Source organism: Balaenoptera ricei, chromosome 10 (assembly GCF_028023285.1).
Source record: "Balaenoptera ricei isolate mBalRic1 chromosome 10, mBalRic1.hap2, whole genome shotgun sequence".
In the NCBI taxonomy this organism is placed as follows: domain Eukaryota; kingdom Metazoa; phylum Chordata; class Mammalia; order Artiodactyla; family Balaenopteridae; genus Balaenoptera; species Balaenoptera ricei.
Genome location: NC_082648.1, coordinates 106,438,191 through 106,462,264, shown reverse-complemented (window position 1 = coordinate 106,462,264; position 24,074 = coordinate 106,438,191). Strand labels below are relative to the sequence as shown.

Genomic DNA, 24,074 nt, shown 5'->3' with positions numbered 1-24,074 from the left:
CTCCTCCTCCTCCAGGCTCCCCAGGGACCCCCATCCCCTCACCTCCGCCTGGCCCCGCGCTGCCCTCCACACGCAGCCGTCTCCCCCATCACCCCCTGCTGGTGGCCGCGCCCTCCCATGGGCCCTGCCCCTCGGCCTGCTCCGCTGTGTCCGTCTCCGAGAGGACTGTGTGTCAGCTTGACGACTGGCCATCCCCCAGTGTGGACGCCCCCCAGGCCTGGACCAGACGAGAGCAGCCCCCAACCTGTGCTGCTCATTGGCCTTGCTGAACCCACTGGACCCCACGCCCCTCTAGGGATTCGGGGCCCCCCGCAGGCCTGGGACTGGACGCTCCACCTCCCCCGCGGCAGAGACGAGAGGTCGGGGAGAGCCCGAGGTGCGCTGGGGCGTGGCCAGCGCCTGCGGCCCTTGGGTGCTGTGGTCGTCCCTTCCCCACAGGCACCCCCGCGGCAGAGTCCCACCTGCAGGTGCCCTGTCCCAGTGCCCAGGTGAGAGGGCCCAGCTCGGGCTCCGAGAGCACAGGTGCAGCAAGGGGACAGGTGGATGGTTATGTGCGCCAGGACAGCGGGAGACGTTTACAGGGATGGCGTGAGGCCTGGGGGGTCGGGAGGGGGAAACAGGAGGCCAGAGGGGCTGGGGGAGCGTGAGCGAGGGGAGTGGGTGGGGTGGTGGACACCGGGCACTCACCGGGGGCAGCCCTGGGGGGCTGGAGCGGAAGCCGTGGTCTGACCGCCACACGGACCGGTGGGAACGGGCTGGGCTGGGCTGCGGGGTGGTGCGGGGGCTCCATGCCGCCTTCTTCCCACGGGACCACCCGGCCCTGGGGTTCACGACTGACGTTTTCTCCAGCTTAGCCCCCAGGGTCCCTGGCGACACTCACTCTAGGGGCCCACAGGTGGGGCCCTGAAACTCACCCGGTTAAGGTTCTGATGGTGCTTGCAAGCCGGGGGTGGTGGGGGGGCGGGAGCCCCTCGGGGCAGCCCAGCTGTGCTGCCTTGAAAACCCCCGCAGGCCCGGGGGCTCCAGCAGGACGGGGCCGACTCCGTTCTACGGGTCCACACGCTTCCAACGAGACAAACCCACACCTGTTCTCTGCCCACTACAGTCAGTGGCCAATTTTATTATAAAGAACGGTATCAAAATATACAAATCTGTTTAAGAACAACCGAGAAATGCAGCTTTTTTAAGGGTCAAATAAGCATCAGCCGTTTCAACAAAAGCAGCTTCCCCTGGAGCGACGGCGTGACATGAAGGGCCACGTCCAGGACGACGGTCTGAATAATTTAAAGGGCGGGTGTGACTTCTGACGGGCTGCACATCATAAATCTTCATGGGGCGGCGGCTGTGTCGGGCTTGCTTCTGCGACTTCTGTCAGAAAACAAACAGATCGGTCCGTAAAATCCTAGCACGAAAGGTCCTGAGGCCGCGGCCATGAGGCCGGCGCTGGGGCCGCGGTAACGCGAGGACAGGCTGCCCATGGCCGTGGGGCGGCGCCAGGCGCCCTCTGGATGCAGCAGCCCCAAGCACCCCACGGCCGGGGTGTCCCGACAGCACCCCAGAGCCGCCATACGGCTGTGGGAGAGACGGGCGATGGGAGCCGGTGAGGTGCCCCCAGAACCAGCCGGGACGAGACGAGAGCCTGCGTGACGTGTGGGGACAGAGGGTGCGTGGCCGCGGCCCCTCCGCGGCCCTCGCTGACCGTCAGGCCCCTCGGTTCCTACAGGGCGTCTACATGTGGATTAGCCTCTCTTTATCCCGCCGGGACCCGGGGAGCTTCTGGAGCCTGAGCCAAGTCTTACTCCTTCGGGAAAACTCTCAGCCATTGTCTTTTTTAACGTGGCTTCTTTCACGTTCTCCGTGTTCTAGAACTTGTACGAGATGACTGTGGGAAGAACCGTGTCCCCCCCAAAAGATAGGTTGGCATTCTAATCCCCAGTGCCTGTGAACGTGACCTTACTTGGAAATAGGGTCCCTGCAGGGGAGTAGGTTAAGAGGAGCTCACTGGGGTGGGCCCTGACCCAATGGCTGGTGTCCCTATAAGTAGAGGGAACTTCGGACACAGGCTCCAGGGAGAAGGCCATGTGACAAACAGAGGCAGAGGCTGGAGGGACGCAGCTGCCAGCCCAGGAACGCCAAGAGCGACAGCCACCAGAGCCCGAAGAGGCAGGAAGGCTGCTCCCCGACAGGCTTCAGGGGGAGGCAGCCCTGCCGACACCTTGATCTCAGACATCCAGCCCCCAGGACTGGGAGACAAGGGGCCTCTGGGGTTGACGCCGCCGGGCCTGTGGCGCTTTGTCGCGGCTCCCAGGAGCCCCCGTGGAGCCGCTGCCCCTCCCGCCGCCTCCCTGCACGTCTGTCTCGGCCGGACCCGGGGGCTGCTCGGCTGGCGGCCCGTCTGCTGACCTTCCTTTGCATCTCCCTCCCTCCATGCGAGAGGGAGCCCCCAGGGGCTTCGTCCCCGCAGAGGACTTTACGCTCTTGTCTTCCAGGAACCCCGGCTCCCATCATCCCAGGGCCACCTTTTGTGTAAATTTCTTAACTTGGGAACAGGTGGCAGCGCACCCAGGCCCCGCGGCCGAGGGCAGAGGGCAGAGGGCAGAGGGCGGCCGTGGGGCGAGCGGTCACTCACCGGCCCCCGCCGGCCCCGTCTGCACACAGACGCCCTCGGCCTCCTCGAAGCCCTCAGGGCACACGCAGACGAAGCTCCCGGGCGTGTTGTAGCAGTTTTCGTTCCTCCTCAGACACGGCTTTTCCGCCAGCGAGCACTCGTCAATGTCTAAATGAAAACATTCCGCTGACCAGGTGACCTCGTTCGGCAAACGTGCACATGGGGATCGAAGGATCGAGGCATTCACGCGTCATGATTCACTCCCACGCAGAAAGCGCAGAGATGGAACCAGCCCATTAGAGAAAGGAGACAGAGGGGAGCATTTAACAGGAGCCCCAGAGCCAGGCCGTCGGGGGCGGGAAGAAGAGACGGTCCACGCAAACGTGAGGGCGGAGCCCGGTGGTTCTCCAGCCGGGTTCCAGCCAGGCTTGACTGTCGAGGGGGACGTCCAGCCGGAGCCCGCAGGCCCTCGCTCGGCCCCCACGCCCCTGGGCACATGAGAATCGGCGTCTGCAGCCTAGGGTCCCGTCCCCACCAGCGCACGTGGTCTCTGGGAAGGTTCCCGCCCCCGAGTTGAACGCAGATGCGCCCGCTGACCTGCGCACTGGCCGCTCTCTTTCGAGTAGCCGGGGATGCACTCTTTACACTGTCCAGGACCCTTCCCTGTGCATCCCACGCAGGTAGAATCACATTCTGGAAACGAGAGGGGAGGGAGATGACGACACGAGACCCCCGTCCTGTGAGCAAAGCGCGACCTGAAACCACACACGAGATGGCGGAGGCCCTGCAGCCGGGAGAGGCCAGTGTCCCCATCCTGGGGGCGGTGGGGAGCAGACAGAGTGCGCTCGAGGCAAAGTGCGGACTTGCTGCGATTGACCGATCGACCGTTGGCACTGTGTTGCTAAGGGACCTCGGTGCAGGCCGGGCTGCGGAAGCAGTGCTGACGGGGCCCCTCCACGACCTCTGCCACGTGAAGGATGGGGGGCAGCATCTTTTCTCAAACAAAACCCGCCTCCAGCTGTGACACTGCTGACTCACCAGCTAGGAGCTTGGTGCCAACGACAGCAGAGAACGTGTGATGCTTTGGGGGCGTCTCATTGAAGCTGTGTGTCCACAAACATGGAGACAGGACGGCATGGTCGCGGACACGGTGGGGGGGGGCGGGGGGGGGGGAAGGCGAGGAATCGGCACCACCTTTCAACCTTTCGGGGGGGGTGGGTGGCCCTAAAATCCACATTCCCTTGAACTGAGCAACTCGGAAACTCATCCAAAGAAAATAATGAAGAATGTAAGAAGCTTTACCTACGGGGGTCTTCAAAGTTTGTAACTGTGGGAAACGGTGTATGACAAATATTCAATGATACAGATTGTTGAAGAAAACCGTGAAATAACAACATGCTCCAAAGTAATTAACACGATGTACAAAAATGTGACATGCAAAGGCGGTCACGATACTGTTGAATGAAAAACAAACAGGTAACAAGGGGCCGCTCAGATCAGCACTGCCTCGACCGGCCTGCCAGGGGCCCCTCCCCAGGGAGTGGATGGTTGCCCCCTTTTTTCAACTTATCTGAATTCCTGATTCTTCTTTAGGAAACATCTATCACTTGTGTTGCCACCGTAAACGTTTTAAGGTGGCAGAGCACACAGGGGTCACGCTGACAAGCCGCAAGCCTCTGGAGGGGAAGGAGGGGCTGGAGCCGGAGGGCCGGGAGGCACGCTCACCCTGGCACACGAAGGAGCCGTTGACGTTCTCGCAGTACTGCTGGTCCTCGCAGGGGGGCGGCTCCACCGCGCATTCGTCCACATCTGCAGAGGACGGCACAGCTGTGGCGGCAGCCGCGCCCCGACCGCCGGCCAGAGGGACCGCCGTGGGGAGACACACAGTCAGTCATCCTCGGGGGCCTCCGTGTGCAGGTGGGACCAGCGGCTGACCCGTGAGCGCTCCCACGGGGCTGCGGTGAAGCTCCTAGGCGGGGCTGGGGGGGGGCACCACCCTCCCCACTCAGTTTGGGACGTGAGGCCCCCGACTTGCCTGCGGCTGAGCAGCTGTGAGGATGAGACCAAAACCGAGGCCCTGGCGGGAGGACGGCAGCCCGGTGGCCGCCTGCCCCCCGCCCCGCCGCCCCCGCCAGCACCTGGGCCTGCGCGGACTCGGGCAGGGCCGAGATGCTGGCGGCCGGGCTGTAAGGCAGCGCTCGCGGGCTGCGGCTCGAGGACAAGACACCCCAGGAGCAGGCGGGGCCCCAGCTGGCCGGGCACGGCGGACGGGGAGAGCCGCGCGCCACGGCTAGGGCCTCCAGACCGAGGGGCCGGGCGGAGTCCACCACAGTCAGAGGCCGCCCGTGGCCTGCAGTGTCCACCTGCCGGCCACAGCCCCCCACCCCACGTCTGTCTCTCTTATGAAACCAGGGCCCGAGGACACACGATTGGGCCCGAGTCCCAGGCTTCCCTCCCGGGCCCTGAGCCAACAGGACCACCGGGGCCACCTGATGGCAAGGACGGGGGGCAGGGGCCACCTTCCCAGCCCAGAGTCCAGGCCACAGAGGGTTCACGTGCAGCAACCGGCCCACAGGCAAGATCGCACGCGGGCAAACCCAGCCTCCACGCTGTGAGCCGTTAAAACACGGCCTGGAACGTCAGAGGCTGCTTCCCCGCGAGTCAGAAGGGGGCGGAGAGCGGGAGTGGGGTGTCCTGCGGGTAGCTGGGGCTGCGCAGACGCCACGAGAGAGTGGGGGGAAGGGGCGGGGGAGGGCAGCCCACCAGCCTCACCCACGCAGGCGTCGCCCTCCCGTGCCCAGCCCGCTTCGCACTGGCCGCAGTCTCTGTTGGTGGGGCCCGTGCACGTCTTGCAGGACTCGTCACAGGCTGGAAGGCAGAGGTGGCACGGCCGTCAGTACGTGGGGATCCCGTCTCAGGAGTGAACTCGACGCAAAGGGCGTTTCGGAAATTAGGAGCTGACGTTCATAGGGTGAAAACAAAAACCGCAAACCAGCAAAAAATCCCAGAGGAACAAGATACGCTCAACAGCAGAGAAACCTACTCGTGGGACTCACAACGTCCCCGGATGGAACGAGAGAAGAGAGCACACGGGGGTTCCCACGCCCGGTGAGACAGAATGCTCAGCGAACGCGGACTCCAGAGGAACTGCCCGTCACCTGCCAGAGGCAGCCTCCCGCATGCTGGAGCCCACACCCAGCTGCGTGTGCGCACGCCGCCCGCCAACACGCGCGGACGTCTGGGCCTGGGAAAGGCCTGGGGTAGGAATCGGAGGGGCCGGCCTCCCAGACACCCAGCACACTCTCCACGGGGATGCCCAGGGGGGTGCAGCCTCACCGCCAGCCCTGACGGGAGAATTCAGCATGACTGCTGACGCCCAAAAGGTCTTCCTGTACACAGTGACCACCAACGAGAAAACACATCGAGACAGGGTGCCACTCGTGGCTTCCTCCCTGGATTTACACATCTACGCCCCGTCAGAGGACGCCATCCCGGGCTGACGCAGCCTCACGAGCAGGGCATGGGCCTCCCCAACCAGAAGGCAGAAGCGTGCCCATCACAGCTGAGGAGGCTCTACCTGTGCAACCCCACAGGCCCATCTCAGAACTCACGGGGGGGCCCAGAACCCAGGTGGGAGAGCCCACCTTACCTGACACCAGGGTGACCAAGACGGCGTGTCCTCTACACGGGGACCTGGGGCCAGGAGGTCACACTGCGTGGCCTCCGCTGTCCCGGTTCTCACCTGGGCCACCTCCCCACCCTGCTGGTGCCCTGACGTGGCCAGACTCAGCCCTGCCTCTGCTCACTCCGAGACCCTAAGCCTGAGTGACAGCGGGGACACCAGCCTCTGATCCCCGAGTTGCACCCAAGGACACCCGAGCCTCCTGCTGGGACAGCCGCGGGGAGAGCAAGCTCGGGCCAGACACTCCGGGTGCAGGTCCGGGGCCCCGGGACCAGCGTGGACGTCACGGAGCTGGAGGTGCCACACTGTCCAGCCTCCGAGCCCTTCTCCAGAAGGATGTCGGGGGTAAGCAACTCACACTTCCCTCCTGGGGCTTCTTTGGGGACAGGAAGCGAGACCATTCCGGCTGCTGGTCCTGTCATGTCCCTTCTTACATCGTACAAGGGCCCGCGTCTTCGCCCTCAGCTCCCAGAAGCCTGGGTCGGTGGTCACCGGGTCCCCCTCCCGTCTACACAGCCAGCTCCGGGTACCTGAGCAGGTGCTGTGCGTCTCGTTCCTCAGCGAGCTGAAGTAGCCGTCCATGCAGTCGGCGCACAGCGGTCCCCGGTACCCCGGGTGGCACTGGCACGACCCGTCGCCCTGTCTGCTGCCGTCTCCGCTGCAGTGGCCGTTCCCGCTGCAGGGCCGCTCGGACCCGCCCTGGCACGCTGCGGGGACGCCGAGCCGCTCAGAGCACACCCCGCGACACTTCATAAACCCAGCTCTCTGTGTCTTGCTGAAACCCCAGCCCTGCTTCACCCCTTCTGTCTGGGGACATAGGAGCCCCACACTGGCGAGGTGTCTGGAGGACGCGTTGGCTTGCGTCACCCGGGACACGGGGCCGAGGACGGGACAGTGAGGACCCCCGCTGTGGCGCCACACCAGCGGGACAAGCAAGGCAGGGGCAGCCTCGGCCGGGGTGGGGCCTGAGCGCCAGGATCGTGCCCTTTGCCCAGTTGATCCACGTGAACGTTTCGGTGACGCCTGGGCGGCAGCCATGGCTTCACTCAGTCTCTTCACCCCCGGAGGCTGGATGCCCCTGGCCCTGGCCTCTCACACGGGCTTCGCTGCGTATGGGCCACCTCCCCGCACCCAGAGGGCAGCACCCAGGTGGGCGACCAGGGGGTCTGTGGAGCCCTGAACTAGGAGCATACTTGGGACCAGATACCCAGAGGCGAAGATCCTGACAGCTAGCAGGAGGCTGCACAGGGCCCACGTTCCCACCCGAGCTCCCGCCCAGCCGGGAATCACGACAGGGTTAACCGGAACCACACAGGACGCTCGCGAGTCCCCGCAGGAAACTCACCCAGGCAGTCTGGCCCGTAAGTTCCTGGAGCACAGCAAACTTTCAGTGTTTTCACACAAAACCATTCAAATAAGTCAGGATACTTCTTCTTCCTGAGAATTTTAAAAAGTGTTCAATAAATCTCACGCGGCAGACTTCCTCAAAACAAAAACACAGCTGAACGTGTAACGTGCTTCTGAGTATCATGGGATCTGGGAGACGAGGGTCTGGGTGCCAAAAGACTCTTCCAGCTGATACCCTCGTCTGGATTGTCGCACTTTGGTAATAAAGGATGGGAACACGGGTAAGGAAGAAAACAGGTGTGTGGAAACCCCTACTATTTTTGTAGCTTTTTAAACCTGACATCATTTCAAAAGCCAGGAGTCGCTGGCGCTGGTCCCCGGGGACGCGGGCACTCACAGCCGCAGCCACCAGGTCTCCAGGAGCCCCTCGTGCTCCTCCAGCAGCTGGTTGCACTCGAAGTCGCTGGTCCCACACAGGCCCTCCATGATCTCCAGCAGGCGGACCTCACTGAAACACAAGGCCGTCAGCTCGGCGAGGCCGGGGCAAAGGGCACCTCAGTGGTCAGCGTCCATTCCCCAGGGATGTCCCGAGGCCCCACCTGCTGCCAGGCCACAACTACAGTGGCACTTCAGTGAAAAAAGACCCTCAGCAAACACCCAAGTGGGGCCGGGGGTAGTCAGTGCCAGGCAGAGAACTGAACACGGAGGGTGGGGCTGGGCAGGGAGGCCTGTCCGTCCTCATGGTGGGACATCGGGTGTGGGGTGTGCCAGGGGAAGCCCTGCAATGGGGCCAGAGGAGGCCGGAGGCTCGGGGTGGGGGGCAGGAGGGATTTAGCCCCACCTATGTTTTTAAGAAACCACCGTGTCTGCCGAGTGGAGGGCGAGTGGGACAAGTGTGCAAGCCAACAGGCCAGCCAGGAGCCAGTGCGCCAGCCCCAGGCGAGGACAGGTGACAAGCCCCAAGAGACGCTGTGTCTGTCAGTCAGCGCTCCCAGGAACACGTCAGGCACCAAAGGCAGGCGCTGGGCCAGTAAGAGCAGGGCGCCCACCTGAATTCATACTTGGACAGCGTCTTTTCCTCCCAAGCCGTGTTTCCACCACCAAAGTTCTTCTTTGCTGTGTCCACCATTCCCTGCGGGGAGACGGCCGCACAGGGCTCAGCACTGCTGCCTCACCCCGTTCACGGTGAGGTGAGCGGTCTATGGTGGGGTGACCACAGTTCATGGTGGGGTGACCACAGTTCATGGTGGAATGACCCCAGATCCATGGTGGGATGACCCAGTCCATGGTGGGGCAACCCTGGGTCCCTGGTGTGGTGACCACAGTTCACGGAGGGGGTAACCCCAGTAGACGGCGGGACAACCCTAGTCCATGGTGGGGTGACCCTGGTCCACGGCGAGGCGACCCCGGCCAGACCCCTGGCTTCGTGTCCCCGCGGGGTGACCGGCCCACCTGGTTGAACTTGTCCACCAGCTCCCGGCATCGCTTGCAGGGCGTCGGCTTCTTGGTGGCCTCGCCGGGCGACAGCAGCATCAGAAGCAGCAGCCCCAGCACGGCCGGGGCCGGCGGGCGCATGGCGGGCCGACGTGGACAGCGCTGCGGGAACGCGGCCGCGCGGGCACTGGCCGAGGTCCAGCGGGAACCGGCCGAGCGCCCCAGCCTCCAGCCGCCCACCGGCTCCGAAACGCCGGCCGTTCCCGGGGCTACTTGACGGCGCCGGCCGGGGCCCCGCCCCGCGCCAGCCCTCGCATCGCTATTGGTCGGCTGGGCCCGCCCCGTCCCCATGTGGCCCAATCCGAGCTCGCCACGAGAGGCGACCAATAGGAAGGCCCCGGGTCAGCGTCCCGCCGGGAAGGTTGGGCACAGGGGGCGTGGAGATCCGAGCCCGCCCCTCGCGCCGGCCTCTCGCCTGCACCGCCCGCTGCGGCCATCTTTACTCCGGGCAGAGAGGGCGCCCGCCGCGACGGCAGCCGGGGTTTAGTGGCCATGTTAGGTTCGGGCAAGGGCGTCGCCTCTATTCTCGGTTTCCGCCGCTCGACTTCCGGCTGAGGGTAGCCCAGGCGGACGCGCTTCGAGGGACTGCGCCGTGGGCTGGAGAGGTCAGCGCGCGCGGCTGGGGCTCTCGGGACGGGCTGCGGGGACCCCGGGCCGGCGCTGTCGCGGTGCTCCTTGGGCCTCACCGTGCGTGTCCACGCAGGACGACCGCTGGGCTCCTCACCTGAGGGCCAAGCTCCTCACCCGGCGGTGGGCTCCTCACCTGGGGGCAGTCTCCTAACCTAGGGTTGGGGCTCCTCACCTGGGGCCTGATGAGTGTTTATGGGCTTCCAGACATCTGCATTTCCCCACGTGCCCGAGGCCATTGGCACTGGAACCCGTGGCTTAAGTTAGGAAGAACGAAGGTGGGCATTACCTGGCTTCTAGTAGGACAGAACTGCCAGAAGGAAGCAGTACAAATGATACAGAGTTTTCTCTGGCCGAATTAGTACCAGTTCCTTTGTGTTTCCAGCCAGGGATTAATAACATGAACATCTGACTTGACCAGTTTCAGTAGAGACCTTAGAATCCGAATAGGCGGGGACAAGAAGGCCTTTGCACCTAATCTGAGGGGTCACCATCCTATAAACGACATGTTTTACAGTCGTGGCCTGTTTTAGCCTGTGGGTGCGTCAGATTAACAACCCGAACAGCTGCAAGGAGGTGTGGACCAGTGCAGGTGCGTCTGCTCACCGTCTCGGGCCCGGTGGGGGGTTGACCGTGGTTTCTGTACTTGCTTATGTCCTGTTTGTCTCCTCGTGGTCCGGCTGGGCATGCAGGGTGCCGCCAGCGCCTCCGAAATAAGCTGCTTGGCCAGTTGGTTTCTGCCCTTGGTCGTCAGCACAGAGCACACTCTTATCTGGATGAGAAGCTCCTGGGGCCCGGAGCGGGGTTTGGCAGGTGCCTTTTCACCCCACAGCTTGTGAAATAACAGAGTCTAGATCTTCCCGCAGGGGAACCTTCTCTGGGCAGAGGTGTGGAGTGGGGTGTGCAGGGACTGGCCTGGGACAGCTGTGAGCCCGAGTCAGGTTCCTGCCACGGAGCACCTGCGCAGCTGCTCCGACCGCCTGGCCTTAGAGATGCTTCCTAGTTCTGTAGACCCTTTTTCCCCTCGAACAGTAAGAGGAACAGAGAGTAGTATATGAACGTTCCGTGGTCTCTTCGGCTTCACTGGAAATTAAAGCGTTAACGTTTCTTTAATGAAAATGTAAACTGGTGTGATGAGATCCACGCTTAGTTTTGTTTTGTTTTTTTTTAATTTTTTTTTTTTTTTTTGGCTGCGTTGGGTCTTTGCAGCATGTGGGATCTTCCCGGACCAGGGCTCAAACCCATGTCTCCTGCATTGGCAGGCAGATTCTTAACCACTGAGCTACCAGGGAAGCCCCCCACGCTTAGTTTTTATGAATTTCTTCTTCAGGTAGTTTGTTGAGCACCTGCTATGCACCAGGCTGTGCTGATACAGCAGTGAGTCAGCCCTGCCCTCAGGCTGTGAGCCCAGCAGGGGAGACAGATGCCCCCTGTGATGACCGGAGTCCATCCTTGCTGAGGTTACAGTGGGGAGCGGGGGACAGAAGGATCCCGCCCTTACATTTGGTAAGGGAAAAGTTCTGTTACTTTCCTGGGAACTGCATGTTATTTTGGTAATTCTTAATTATTAGAGCCCTTTTGACCCCCTTACTTCCCTCACGTCACCACCACCACCATATCAAACAGGATTCCTGTTCCCCCTCAGTTGTTGATTCCCCACTTGCTATCCTAGGAGAGTACAGACTTCATACCTCTCCCTCGAACCAAAAAGTAGTTTTAACAAACAGTAAGCACCGTCGTTCTCTTCTTTCACTTCTTGCTCTTCTGGTTTTGATCAAATAAAAGCAAACCTGTTTTCAGACAAGCCAGAAACAGGAAGAACTTGCCATCTTCCTTCCCTCGCCAGATTGAAAGATAGAGGTCTTCCACGAGTAGGAACTGCCTCCGACACTTCCATGGTTTTCCCAGGAAGCTTCGTGCCATGGGGTGCCCCCCAAAGTCCTGTTGGTGTTTGGGTGGTCCGTTGCAGGCACATCTGTTTGCATCCCACCCCCCAGGAACACACTCTTGCTTTCTGCCGCCCACGTGTTTGTGCTCACGACCAGCGTGGTGCTCCCCGGGGCTCCAAGAGGCTCAGACACAGCGGGTGGGTGTCTGCGGCCCTGTCTCACCATCCTTGGGGTGCAGGGCTTCGCTGGCGCCCCGAGCCCTGCGCCTCACCTCCTGTCCTCTCGTGGCTGTCCCTCTGCAGTTCTCCAGGCGCACCCCTCCCGCCCTCCTACTTCACAGCCTCCCGGCCCATCTCCCTCGGCCAGTACCGTGGGGGCCGAGCCCAGCTTGTTCCTAACTCTCCAGCCAGACTTCAGCTTCTCGAGCACGGGGGTCGTCCTGCTGCCCTCCAGTGCCGGGCTGGCCCAGGTCCCGGCTGCACAGTGGACTAAACTCGGGTTCTGCAACTCAGGTCTTTCTTCCTGGAAAAGTATTCGCACAGCTTAAAGTGTAAGAAGGCTGGTTAAAGTACGAAAGCTTCTCTAGCATGATTTTTCTTTCAACGTTCTATTTTGATGTGTTTTCGGATTACAGAAGCTGCAGCAGTTCAGAGGATTCCCATTACCCTTCAAACACATTTCCCAGGTGTTAACGCGAGCGTGAGTTTTGAAGCTCAGGGACCTGCATCTCCATTCTCTCAAAACGATTCGAGTGGCGGTGCCGGCGGTGGATGAAGGTCCGTGAGGCTGACGTGCAGAATGGCCGGGAAGAGGCCGTCGGGCCTGGGCAAGCAGCGCCGGCTCCTGGGGCTGCTGGTGGTGGTAGCCGCCGTCCACCTGGTCGCCTGCCCCTACACCAAAGTGGAGGAGAGCTTCAACCTGCAGGCCGTGCACGACCTGCTCTACCACCGGCTGGATGTGGAGAAGGTGAGCTCCTGCCCGAGCCGTGCATCGACCCCCGCTTCCTGGGGCCTCTGCTGACCTGCCCTTCTCCCTACAGTTTGACCATCTCGAGTTCCCTGGCGTGGTCCCCAGGACGTTCCTCGGGCCGCTGGTGATCGCGGCGCTCTCCAGCCCCGCCGTTTATGTGCTTTCGCTCTTGGAAGCGTCCAAGTTCTATTCTCAGCTAGTAGGTAAGGGGGTCTTCAAACGGGGACGGGGTGGAGAACTGCAGTGTGGTCAGAGGGTCTCAGTCACCCAGGTGGAGGGTCCCTCGTGCAGGAGGGTCCACCTGTTGGAATCTCGGCCACTCAGCAGAGGGACTCAGAGCGGGGACAGCGTCAGCCCCGCCGGGCTGTGCCCTCGTGACTGCAGTGGGGGCCGAGCCCCATCCCCCGGGCAGAAGCAGTACGTTTCCCAGCTCAGCCAAACCCATCTCACGGCTGGTTGCTCCGGCCTGTATGGAGAGCTTTAAAAATCGCACACTCCTGGGGAAGAAGCAGTTCCGCTTCTTGAAAGGGCAGATGAGGAAACGGAAATCCACCCTCGCTCCAGGCTGTTGTGGTCACGTGGGGGGGCCAGGAAGCCTTGGACGGGAGAGTTGGGGGCCACGTCTGCGCATCAGGTCCTTGGTAAACGCGGCCCTGGAGGTATCGGCCAGGTGGCGGGGCCGCTGGGGTCAGTGCCGGGCTGCCGTCCTGATGCTCCTGCCCTGCCCAGCGGCTGCGTGCCGCAGGCCCCTGCCTCGGGGCCACCAGGCACGGTGCAGCTTCAGGGTGGGGCGGCCAGGGTCTAGGCTGTCCGTCTTCCATGGCCCGCCCATTTTTTTGACAGTTTCAAAAGTATTTAATAAGCGATGTGACAGGACACGAAATGTGGCCCACCACACTCAAAATTAAAAGAATTCAGTTAATAGCGAGTGAAGCACAAAATGAACAAATTCACCTAACGCTAGTTTCAGTAAAAAATATACTGTCATTTTAAATTAATGTATTTTAGTTCCATTTGTTTTACGTGTCTATTTTTTTTTAAAATAAATTTATTTATTTATTTTTGGCTGTGTTGGGTCTTCGTTTCTGTGCGAGGGCTTTCTCTAGTTGTGGCAAGCGGGGACCGCTCTTCATCGCGGTGCGCGGGCCTCTCACTGTCGCGGCCTCTCTTGTTGCGGAGCACAGGCTCCAGACGCGCAGGGTCAGTAGTTGTGGCTCACGGGCCCAGTTGCTCCGCGGCATGTGGGATCTTCCCAGACCAGGGCTCGAACCCGTGTCCCCTGCATTGGCAGGCGGATTCTCAACCACTGCACCACCAGGGAAGCCCCCTATTTTTTTTAATTGAAGTATAGTTGGTTCACAATATGGCATTGTATCAGATGTACAGCAAAGTGATTCAGTTATATGTATATTTTTCAGATTCTTTTTGTTATAGGTTATTATAAGATACTGAAGATAGTTCCCTGTGTTATACAGTGTATCTTTGTTAATTATCTATCTTATATACAGTAGCGTGTATCTGTCGATCCCAAACTCCTAATTTATCCCTCTCCTCCTTCCCCTTTGGTAACCATAAGTTTATTCTCTGTGTCTGTGGGTCTGTTTCTGTTTTGTATGTAGGTTCATTTGTGTCATATTTTGGATTCCACACATAAGTGATAACATATGACACTTGTCCTCCTCTGTCTGACTTCACTTAGTGTGATCACCCCTGGGTTCCTGCATGTTGCTGCCGTGGCGTGGCTTCCTCCGCTGTGGCCGAGTACTGTTCTGCCGTGTACACCCAGCCCGTTCTTAGCACCGAAGGCAGCTCCCCTCCCTCAGGGCCCTTTCGAGACCCCGTGGTCGCTAAGGGCCCCGCCCCGCCACTGTCGCACACATGGCACCCTCTCTGTTCAGTCAGGGCCGTCCTTGGACTCAGCGTGATCTTTGGACTCTGGACTTTACAAAAAGAAGTGAGGCGGCAGTTTGGGGCCACGGTGGCCACTCTGTTCTGCTGCGTGACGGCCTCGCAGTTCCACCTGATGTTCTACTGCACGCGGACGCTCCCCAACGTGCTGGCCCTGCCTGTGGGTATGTATCTGCCCGGCCGGCCTGCCTGGGGGGTTCCCTCCGACGTGTCTGCCCGTCGAAGGCTGCTCCCCACCGGGCGTCTCAGAAACCCTGCGAGGGGAGCAGGGCCCTGTCCTCGGTGCTGGACTGAGGCCCGGCTTCCAGGGCTCGGCTTCTCTTGAGCAGGACCGGAGCTGGAGCTGGTCCGCGGAGCTGGGAGGAGAGGAAGCCGCGTGCGGGGCCGGTGGGGACGCTCCGGGAGCCTCGGGGGGCCGAGTGCGGGGAGCAGGGACCTCGGAGGGACCGGGCGGGAGAGGCGGCCGGCGGGAGAGGGGGAGGGGGCGGCCGAGGTTGGCGCTGGACGTGCGAGTGCGAAGCTGCGGAGGAGGCGGGAAGCCGCGCGGGCGCCGGCGTCCAGCACCGTCCAGCACCGTCCAGCGCCGTCCGGGGCCGTCCGGGGCCGCCTGGCCTGCGGAAGTGGCTCGGGCTGCGCCATGGCGCAGGACGCGGGCCGGGCGGGGGGCTGTCGCGGTGCGGCCCCGGGCCGCGTTGGCGGGTCTGGCTCTGAGAGGCGCCGGCTGGCTGCTGGAGGGCTCTGGGCGGCTCCCCGAGCAGCGCGCAAGCGGCCCGCCTCCCGGCCTGTGCCTTGCAGTCTTGGCAGCCCTCGCGGCCTGGCTGCGGCGGAGGTGGGCGCGCTTCATCCGGCTCTCGGCCTTCGCCGTCCTGGTCTTCAGAGCCGAGCTGAGCCTGCTCCTGGGCCTGGCGCTGCTGCCGCCGCTCTGCCTGCGGAAGGTCTCGGCGGCCAGGGCCCTGCGCTGCGCCGCGCCGGCCGGGATCCTCTGCTTAGGTGAGTCGGCTCAGCGCGGCCGCGCGGTCTGGGGTCTGTGCTTTCCTTGTCTTGTTTCTGCAGACGAAACTCGGGAGGTTTCTTGTTTTTGTTTTTCGTTAAATGGAATTACCTTCACCTTCAGCGGTGGTAAAACGTCTCGGTGCAGGTCCCTGGCTGCTCTGCCCAAGGGTCCCCCACGAGGGCCCCCACCCCCCGCTGCCCGGGGCCTCCATCAGGGGCTCTTCTCCTCGTGTGTCTCAGCCAGGCCGGGCGGCCACGAGGGAGGGACCTGCGTGAAGAGGCTCGTTCGGGGGGTAGGTCCCGACGCCTCAGCTCCTTTATGTGAAGCTGCTGGTGGCTCCTGGTTTCTGTGCTGACGGGGCTGCGTCTCGGGAACATCCACCTGTGACCAGGACTCCGCAGCTGCCGTTCAGCCAGCTGCGTCGAGATCCGAGCTTCCCAGGTGGCCGTGTTCTTTCCTGAGGTCTTCTTTTCTTAGGACTGACGGTGGCCGTGGACTCCTATTTTTGGCGCTACCTCGTGTGGCCAGAAGGAAAGGTGCTCTGGTACAACACCGTCCTGAACAAAAGTTCCAACTGGGGCGTATCCTTCCAGTGTCTGCACAGTGGCCCACGGGGCGGGGCTGTGCGATGAGCCACTCTCCTCCTGTGTCCGCACCTGATGGAGCATGGCGGCTGCTGCAGCGCCAGCACTGGCGCCTTCTTCCCCGCAGTCTGGGCCTCCCCTGGTCCAGTGGCCGCCACCCGGTGTCTGTAGCCGAAGCGTCTCCTTTGTCCTCGTGATGATCTGCTTTCCTTTCACATTTTATCCTGGAGTAGTTAAACACACGCAAATAGATTACTGAGTCCCCAGTGGGCCCATCACCCTGGGACAGTCTGTTTTTACAGTGAAAAACGGAGGGAAAAGTTAAAGAACTCGGCGCAGCCCCACTTGCCATCCGCGGCCTGGCTCTGGCACCGGCACCCGAGTCCCAGCCTCTGTCCGCGTGTGAACGGGTCACGCCGTGGCCCGAGGCGCGGGGGTCCCGGGTGCTGCAGGCAGGGGCGCCGTCAGCGCTGTGTCTCCCGCACGCTCCTGGATCCCGCCTGAGCCCGGCCCGGGGACGGGCAGCTGTGGCTGGCGCGTGGCCTCCTTAACCCCCCTGCCACAGACCTCGCCGCTGCTCTGGTACTTCTACTCGGCCCTGCCTCGCGGCCTGGGCTGCAGCCTGCTCTTTGTGCCTCTGGGCGCCGCGGACAGAAGGGCCCTGGCGCTGCTCCTGCCGGCGCTGGGCTTCGTGGCTCTGTACTCGCTTCTCCCGCACAAGGAGCTGCGCTTCATCATCTACGCCTTCCCCCTGCTCAACGTCGTGGCCGCCAGGGGCTGTGCCCGTGTGTGAGTGCCGCCGCCGAGACGCTGCTGCCTGGGCTCTCCGGGGCGGCTTAGCGGTTCACAAGGGGACGGCGCTTCGGGGAAACCGACGCGTTTAGCTGGGCGCCTGGCCAGGCTTTGGTCACGGGTCCAGCCTGAGTGTACAGGGCCAGCAACTGGCCTGTAAAGGACAGACGGTGCGGGCCTCGCTCCGTGGGCTTCGCGGTCCTGCCCGCGCACTGCGACAGCGGCCTTATCCCGTCCGCTTCACTTACACACAGGCGGCGCGGTATTTGGCCCGGAGGCCACGCTCTGACCCAAGTAATGACGCGGGATGCTTGAAAATGTAATACAAGTTTTAAATTGGCATCTGGGTGGAATTTCAGAGAGACAGTGTCACGTCTGCCTGCTTGGTGCTAACTCTCGCTCAGCGACAGCGGGCAGTGGGTTTCTGCTCCCAACGATAGGTTCTGCTCTGCTGCTGCCGTTGCCTTTCCGCAAGGTGCACTGCTCTTTTACAGGCTGAATAATTATAAGAAGTCCTGGCTGTATAAAGTGGGGTCCCTCCTCGTGATAGGACACCTCGTGGTGAACGCCGCATACTCGGCCACAGGCTCGTACGTGTCCCACTTCAACTACCCTGGCGGCGTGGCGATGCAGAGGCTGCACGAGCTGGTGCCCCCCCGCACAGGTAGGCGCTCAGCCCCCCGCTGCCGGCTGCGGCTCTGGCCAGGGGTGCCGGGTTCGTGGCGCTAACCGAGCAGACGCGGTTTCCGCAGATGTCGTGGTGCACATCGACGTGGCCGCTGCCCAGACAGGTGCGTCCCGGTTTTTGGAAGTCAACAGCGCCTGGAGGTACGTCCTCGTCTCGTGCACGGGCTCCCGGGGCCGCCACGGACCCCGGGGCACACAGCCTTGCTCTCGTTCGCAGGTACGAGAAGAGGGAGGACGTGCGGCCCGGCTCCGAGCGCATGCTGGCCTACACGCACCTCCTGGTGGAGGCTGTCCCCGGGCAGCTGGCCCCCTACCGGGACACGCACCGGGTGCTGGCCAGCGTCCCCGGCACCGCCGGCCTGAGCCTGAACCTCACCAGGCTGCCCCCCTTTGACGTGAACCTGCAGACCAAGCTGGTGCTTCTGGAGAGGCTTCTCGGGCCTTCCTGAGGAGGAGCCAGAGGCCCTCCGGGAACGTCGGCGTTCCGACCGACAGGACGAGACGGGAAACGCGCAGAGGACCAGGGGTGCGCCCTCACGGGGGCGCGTCCGCAGCCGGGACAGCCACGTCCACGCCGCCCACCGCTTGTGAGGACGAGGGGCCCGGCACCCCTGCCGGGGTGACGGTGGGTGGGATGCTGTTTGCCGTCCAGACCGAGTGCTGTCCACGGCAGCAGGACGTGGGTCTTGCCCGCGGAGCTGCTTTTGGGCAGCAGGCTGTGGCCTCTCGGCCCCTGAAAGGGCGTCCCCCTGGGGCAGCGTAGCCGCAGAAACTCGGCACGTGCTGGACTCGTCCCCACCAGCACCCGGCCCTCGGGGCGGGGCCTTCTTTGTGGTCACAGGCGGCCGTTTCCATTTCAGATGAGGCTTTAGGAGATAAACGCATTCAAAAAGAGTGAGAATCAAATTGTAAATGTCTTCGTACTGTCGATCTCGGGTGATGCTGCCAGAGACTGCCTCCACCTGGGTTTTGTTTAAGTGATTTGGGCACTTTCCCACTTTGCTGAACAGTGTTTACTGAGTTCCTGACATGTGTCTGACTTCACCAGGCACTGAAGACGATGCAGGGAACTGAGTGTGCTTTGCCCGCGTGCACACACACCGTGCACGTGCACACGTGCACACACGCTACACACGTGTGCGTAGAGACAGGCAGTCTTTCCTGAGCCATTCCAGAGGCAGTTGCCTACGCCTGGCCTCCAGCCCGAGTGCCTCGGTGCCTCGGAAGGAGGTGGCGCTTCCTGACCTGTAGTTACTGTTTTTTCCACCGAAGCAGACAAGCAGTCTGTGCGGGCCCCTCCCCAAACCTCGCCGACACGGTGCCCCCTGGTGATTCCTGCTGCGGCCGCCCGCCGCTCAGCGGGCGCCCAGCTTCCCCCGTTGCCTGTTTCTCGTGAGCGTTTGTTACTTACCTGTCATCGGCAGTTCTCAGTGTTTAGATGTGGCCCCCGGTCGTCAGCCTGCACGCGTGGACTGCTGCTGGACCTCTGTGGGCCGTGAGCTGCCCTGTCGGTTGCCTTGGTGTTCAAACTGCAGATTCCCCCGGGGGGCCTGTCAAGCCGTGTGGTCCCGGCTGTGTGCCCCGTCGTTAAGGCTTTGAGCACTTCCCTGCGTGCTGGCCCAAGGAGTCCCACCCAGGCTCCTCGGGCCTCTCTGTCTCCACCCTGGAGTCGGCCGTTTGGAGGGCCAGGCTCCTTTGGGCAGGGACTGGTTTCAGAGACCGAGGTCTGGGTGCAAAGCATGCTCGTTGCTATCAGGATGCCCGTGTTTCCAGGCCCTTTCTGCGGAGAGAGGCAGGACAGGCGCGCGTGCACGTGGGCACACGCTTGTGCGCGTGCACAGGTGTGGGAGGTCACAGCAGCATGCCGACACCTCCAGCTCCGCCCCACCTCTGTGGCGTCCGTTTGCCTCCCTCGTTCCACGTCTGCATGTCCTGTCCCCGCAGTGAGAATCCGACCCCGACAACATCAACGTACGTTTGACCTGTGTCAAGGGACACCGACCCCCACGCAGTCGGAAATCTGCACATAACCTTTGACCCCCCCCCAAGGCTTAATTACTAATAGCTCCTGTTGAGTGGAAGACTTACCCATAACATGAACGGTCCATGACACATGTATGTTACATGTCAGATACTGTATTCTTTCAATTATGTAAGCTACAGAAAAGAAAATGTTAATTAAGAAAATCATAGTGGGGCTTCCCTGGGGGTCCAGTGGTTAAGACTTTGCCTTCCAATGCAGGGGGTGCGGGTTCGATCCCTGGTCGGGGAGCTGAGATCCCACATGCCTCGCAGCCAAAAAACCAAAAACAAAACAATCGACATTGTAACAAATTCAGTAAAAAACTTAAAAAAATCATAGGGAATTCCCTGGCGGTCCAGTGGTTAGGACTCTGTGCTTCCACTGCTGGGGGCCCGGGTTTGATCCCTGATCGGGTAGCTAAGATCCTGCAAGCTGCACAGTGGGCCAAAAAAAAAAAAAAAGTCATAAAAAAAATACTTATAGTACTGTATTTATCAACATCATGAGTTTTCGTCATCTGTTTCCAAGATGAATAGTCTGTCAGTACCTACATCATTATTGTCTTAGACCATACAAAAGGCTGTAGATGTTACACATATAACTAATACTAGACATCAATAATGAAAAGATAATGTGAAAAAGAAATTCACATTTATTTACAGGTACAATGATATATGCACTGATAATGAAGCAGCAGCAACATGATTGCTTTATGGTTGCCTAGTGTGATCGATACGATCACGTCCAGGTAGCCCAGCCTATACACTAATGGGTGGGTCGTCATACAATTTTTATGGCATATAGTATTGCAGTCATATTCATCATACAGTATTGGGAACATTGTTACATTAAAAACAAAAAACCTATGATGATAGACTGTTACACGGTTTCTCCAATTACAAGTCAGGGAGGGAGGGAGACTGTACCTGATTCTTTGAAAGCAAAGTTATAAAACAAAACCACATTGTTAATTTTATACTTAGTATCACTCAGCTTATGCCTATGTGAGGATGGACTGTCCAATATAAGTCTTTTACAGGGTGTACAACTGTTAGTTTTTCACATCGAGACACACAGCAGAGAGGTCTCTTAACCGCAGCATGATGATTGTTTACTGTTCGTTAGGTGGACGTGGGTCGTCACAAAGGTCTCCATCCTCCTCATCCTCACGCTGAGGAGACTGAGGAGGAGGAGGAAGAGGAGGGGTAGGTCTTGCTGTCTCAGGCGGCAGAGGTGGGGCGGGGGTGGAAGCAGGGGAGGCCGGTGCACTCAGTGAACTTGGCAGAAATACATCATAATCTCTGCCCGGCTTTTTTGCTTTCTCATTTCTCTGAAGTGTTTCTATATACAACCAATCCTTCCACCGTTTGCTTTAGCTTCAGTGCCCGTATCATGGAAGGATCCATATTGTAAAACAAGTCAAAAGTCGTGTTGACTCACTGGAACCATTCTGCCAGGCTGTCTGATGTCAGTTTGTTTCCCGGCGCTGCTTCTTCTGCGCCTGTCTCGTCGTCTGCCTCTGGCTCAGGAGCCCTCATCTATCTCCATCAGGTCGTCGTCTGTGGGTTCCTCTGGTGTGCTGTCTAGTAGCCCTGGAATTTTTTTTTTTTTCAGACTGCGCTGCGTGGCTTGTGGAATCTTAGCTCCCCAACCAGGCATCGAACCCAGGCCCCTTGTAGTGGAAGCTCGGAGTCCTAACCACTGGACCACCAGGGAAGTCCCAGTCCTTGAGTTTCTTGAAGACCCATATCTCAGAACTGTTCACCACCACCCCCCACTTTATTTGCCAAACCCACAGTCTCTTTCATGATTTCCTTGATTTATTTTTATTTATTTATTTATTTTTGGCTGCGTTGGGTCTTTGTTGCTGTGCGCGGGGTTTCTCTAGTTGCGGTGCGTGGGCTTCTCATTGCAGCGGCTTCTCGTTGCTGAGCACGGGCTCTAGGCGTGTGGGCTTCAGTAGTTGTGGCACGTGGGCTCAGTAGTTGTGGCTTGCGGGCTCTAGAGCACAGGCTCAGTAGTTGTGGCACACAGGCTTAGGTGCTCCGCGGCATGTGGGATCTTCCCGGACCAGGGCTCGAACCCATGTCCCCTGCATTGGCAGGCGGATTCTTAACCACTGTGCCACCAGGGAAGTCCCCCATGATTTCCTTGACTGAGTCTCTCGTAAATCCTGTGAAGTCATGCACAGCATCTGGACAGTTTTCTCCAGCAGGAATGTATTGTTTTGGACTTGACGGCTCTCACGGCTTTTTTTTTTTTTTTTAATAACAACGATGGCATCCTTAATGGTATGATCCTCCCAGACTCTCAGACTTTCACGATGTTCTCCGTATCAGGGTTCTCTTCCATAGCGTTGATGATCCTTTCCATATAGTGTCGTGTGTAATGAACCTTAAAGGTCCTGTGGCCCCCTGGCCTAGAGACTGAATAGAGACATTGTGTCTGGGGGCAGGCAGGCCACTTCAGCACCTCAGCACCTTCGGTGTTGAACTCTTGGGGTTCTTGGCAGGCAGGCGCATTGCCCAGTATCAAAAGAACTGTAAAAGGCAGTCCGTTCCTGACAAGGTGCTTCCTGAATTCAGGGACAAGGCATCGATGGAACCAATCCAGAAAAAGTGTTCTGGTTGCTCAGGCCCTTTTGATGTCCAGTCAAAAGACTGGCAGCTGCTGCTGTTCATCTTCTCCCTGCAAGGCTGGGGGTCAGCAGCTTTACAGATGAGGGCAGTCCTGGCCAGAAACCCGACTGCATTTGTACAGGATAATAGAGACGGCCCGTTCCTTCCTGCCTGAAATGCTGCTGCTCGCTTCTCCTTACTGAGGAATGTCCTTTGTGGCATTTTCCCCCAGAACAGGGCAGTTTCATCTGTATTAAAAACTTGTTCAGGCAGATGTCCTTTCTCCCCAGTGATTTTCTTAACAGCGTCTGAGAACTTGTCTGCGCTGCCTCTCCCGTTATCCTGACATTTTAAAAGCAAAACCTCTTTCTAAAATCATCAAACTATCCTTTGCTGGCATTCAATTCTCCAGCTTTACAACCTTCCCCTCCCTTTCGCTTTAAGTTGTCGTGTGATGACTTTGCTTTTTCTCGAATCATTATTAGAGTCTATATAGGTGCACCTTTCTTACGGCAATCCTGCGCCCGCATAAAAGCTGCTTTTTCAAATAAAAATAAAAAGGTATTTCACAAGAAGTGCAAGGTTTTCTGCCTGCTGGTGTAGCTGCAGTGCCAGCTTCATGGATTTCCTTTTCTTTTTTACATTCATCTTGAAGTGGCGGCAGCCGCAGCTGCAGACCTCACTCCGCGAGGCACAAAAAGCCATTCAGCTTTTTCTCTTCACGTCTTGCCTTTTCTCTGCGTCTTGGGAGCACTTGCAGCACTGCCAGGGCACTTCGTGGGTCCTGTGGTGGTGGTCAAGGTTCATGGTGTTGCACTAAATACAATGAAAAAATCCGCAAGAACCACAAGAGATTGCGGTTTACTGGAGAGACCACCTGCTCTGGAGGGGGTGAGCGCACACGGCGTTGTACGCGGATGCGGGGAACACGCGCTCCAGAAGCAGCAGCAGGGGTGGCTGCAGCATTATTACTGTAGGTGCTACAGTTAATTCATGCAGTGAGGACTTCATACGGCATCTTTACGTTTGCTTCCTTTCTCTGCACTTCAGATGGAGCCGTGTGTTGTGTGCCTCAGGTTTTTTTTTTTTTTAAATAAATTTATTTATTTTTGGCTGCATTGGGTCTTCATTGCTGCACACGGGCTTTCTCTAGTTGCAGCGAGCAGGGGCTACTCTTCGTTGCAGTGCGTGGGCTTCTCATTGCAGTGGCTTGTCTTGTTGCAGAGCACAGGCTCTAGGCGCACGGGCTTCAGTAGTTGTGGCACAAGGGCTCAGTAGTTGTGGTGCATGGGCTTAGTTGCTCTGCGGCATATGGGATCTTCCTCGACCAGGGATCGAACCCGTGTCCCCTGCATTGGCAGGCGGATTCTTAATCACTGCACCACCAGGGAAGTCCTGTGCCTCAGGTTTGATACATTTTAGCTTTATATCATAAATTCATGTATGTTTTATGGTAGTAAATGATAAAATAGACTAACATGTACATATGTTTTATGCATTCATGACACACCTAACTTTTTAATTTTTTCAATATTTGTAGGCTACATGGTTCATCTGTGAGTTTTTTGAAGCTGTCGAAAGTCTCCAAAAACTTTTCCAGTATATTGAAAAAAATCCACGTATGAGTGGACCATGCAGTTCGAACCTGTGTTGTTCAAGGGTCAACTGTGATTGCTCAAGATGATAAATAGTTTTGGGATCCCTTTGCCATACAAACAAGACGTCTGGATTCATGCACTTTGCTCCCTTGCCCACGACTGTCAATACTGCATTTATAAATTCCTTGGATTACCCACCTCAGTGTGTTACGTTTTTCTTTTGATTCACTTTTCATTTGCTTTAAGTCCTAGGA

At 59.3% G+C, this 24,074-nt stretch overlaps 2 protein-coding genes across 5 annotated transcripts; one reads left to right on the top strand and one right to left on the bottom strand.

The window, feature by feature from the left end:
- Window positions 1-1,088: 1,088 nt before the first annotated feature.
- Window positions 1,089-9,355, bottom strand: CRELD2 (cysteine rich with EGF like domains 2). 3 transcript variants are annotated; one of them, XM_059937210.1, is made up of 10 exons: window positions 9,090-9,355; window positions 8,687-8,769; window positions 8,035-8,145; window positions 7,636-7,727; window positions 6,821-6,997; window positions 5,381-5,476; window positions 4,334-4,417; window positions 3,206-3,301; window positions 2,630-2,776; window positions 1,089-1,368 (listed from the first exon to the last, which is right to left on the bottom strand). In XM_059937210.1, the coding sequence occupies exons 1-10, from the start codon at window positions 9,210-9,212 to the stop codon at window positions 1,319-1,321; spliced, it is 1,059 nt and encodes a 352-aa protein (XP_059793193.1). In that variant the 5' UTR covers window positions 9,213-9,355; the 3' UTR covers window positions 1,089-1,318. The 3 variants fall into 3 exon arrangements, 2 of the variants coding, with proteins under 2 accessions (XP_059793193.1, XP_059793194.1); XM_059937211.1 differs by having other exon boundaries at window positions 1,089-1,365; XR_009505478.1 differs by lacking the exons at window positions 1,089-1,368; window positions 2,630-2,776 and having other exon boundaries at window positions 3,224-3,301; window positions 3,647-4,417.
- A 291-nt stretch (window positions 9,356-9,646) lies between these two features.
- On the top strand, window positions 9,647-18,475 carry ALG12 (ALG12 alpha-1,6-mannosyltransferase). Of its 2 annotated transcripts, none has more exons than XM_059937208.1 (12): window positions 9,647-9,736; window positions 10,276-10,350; window positions 11,089-11,264; window positions 12,282-12,613; window positions 12,687-12,819; window positions 14,515-14,688; window positions 15,320-15,514; window positions 15,996-16,099; window positions 16,668-16,891; window positions 17,389-17,558; window positions 17,647-17,722; window positions 17,799-18,475. In XM_059937208.1, the coding sequence occupies exons 4-12, from the start codon at window positions 12,446-12,448 to the stop codon at window positions 18,028-18,030; spliced, it is 1,476 nt and encodes a 491-aa protein (XP_059793191.1). In that variant the 5' UTR covers window positions 9,647-9,736; window positions 10,276-10,350; window positions 11,089-11,264; window positions 12,282-12,445; the 3' UTR covers window positions 18,031-18,475. The 2 variants fall into 2 exon arrangements, with proteins under 2 accessions (XP_059793191.1, XP_059793192.1); XM_059937209.1 differs by having other exon boundaries at window positions 17,647-17,685; window positions 17,799-18,040.
- The last annotated feature ends 5,599 nt before the right edge of the window (window positions 18,476-24,074 follow it).

Bases quoted from the DNA above. Each gene is read 5' to 3' on its own strand.
- CRELD2 (XM_059937210.1), bottom strand. From the start codon at position 9,212: ATGCGCCCGCCGGCCCCGGCCGTGCTGGGGCTGCTGCTTCTGATGCTG. The intron at 2,777-3,205 runs GTCAGCGGGCGC...GTTTTCATTTAG, and splicing joins AGAGAGCGGCCAGTGCGCAG to ACATTGACGAGTGCTCGCTG. The intron at 1,369-2,629 runs GTGAGTGACCGC...GTTTTCTGACAG, and splicing joins GACGGGGCCGGCGGGGGCCG to AAGTCGCAGAAGCAAGCCCG.
- ALG12 (XM_059937208.1), top strand. From the start codon at position 12,446: ATGGCCGGGAAGAGGCCGTCGGGCCTGGGCAAGCAGCGCCGGCTCCTG. The intron at 12,820-14,514 runs GTAAGGGGGTCT...CTCTCTGTTCAG, and splicing joins GTTCTATTCTCAGCTAGTAG to TCAGGGCCGTCCTTGGACTC. The intron at 16,892-17,388 runs GTGAGTGCCGCC...GCTCTTTTACAG, and splicing joins GCCAGGGGCTGTGCCCGTGT to GCTGAATAATTATAAGAAGT.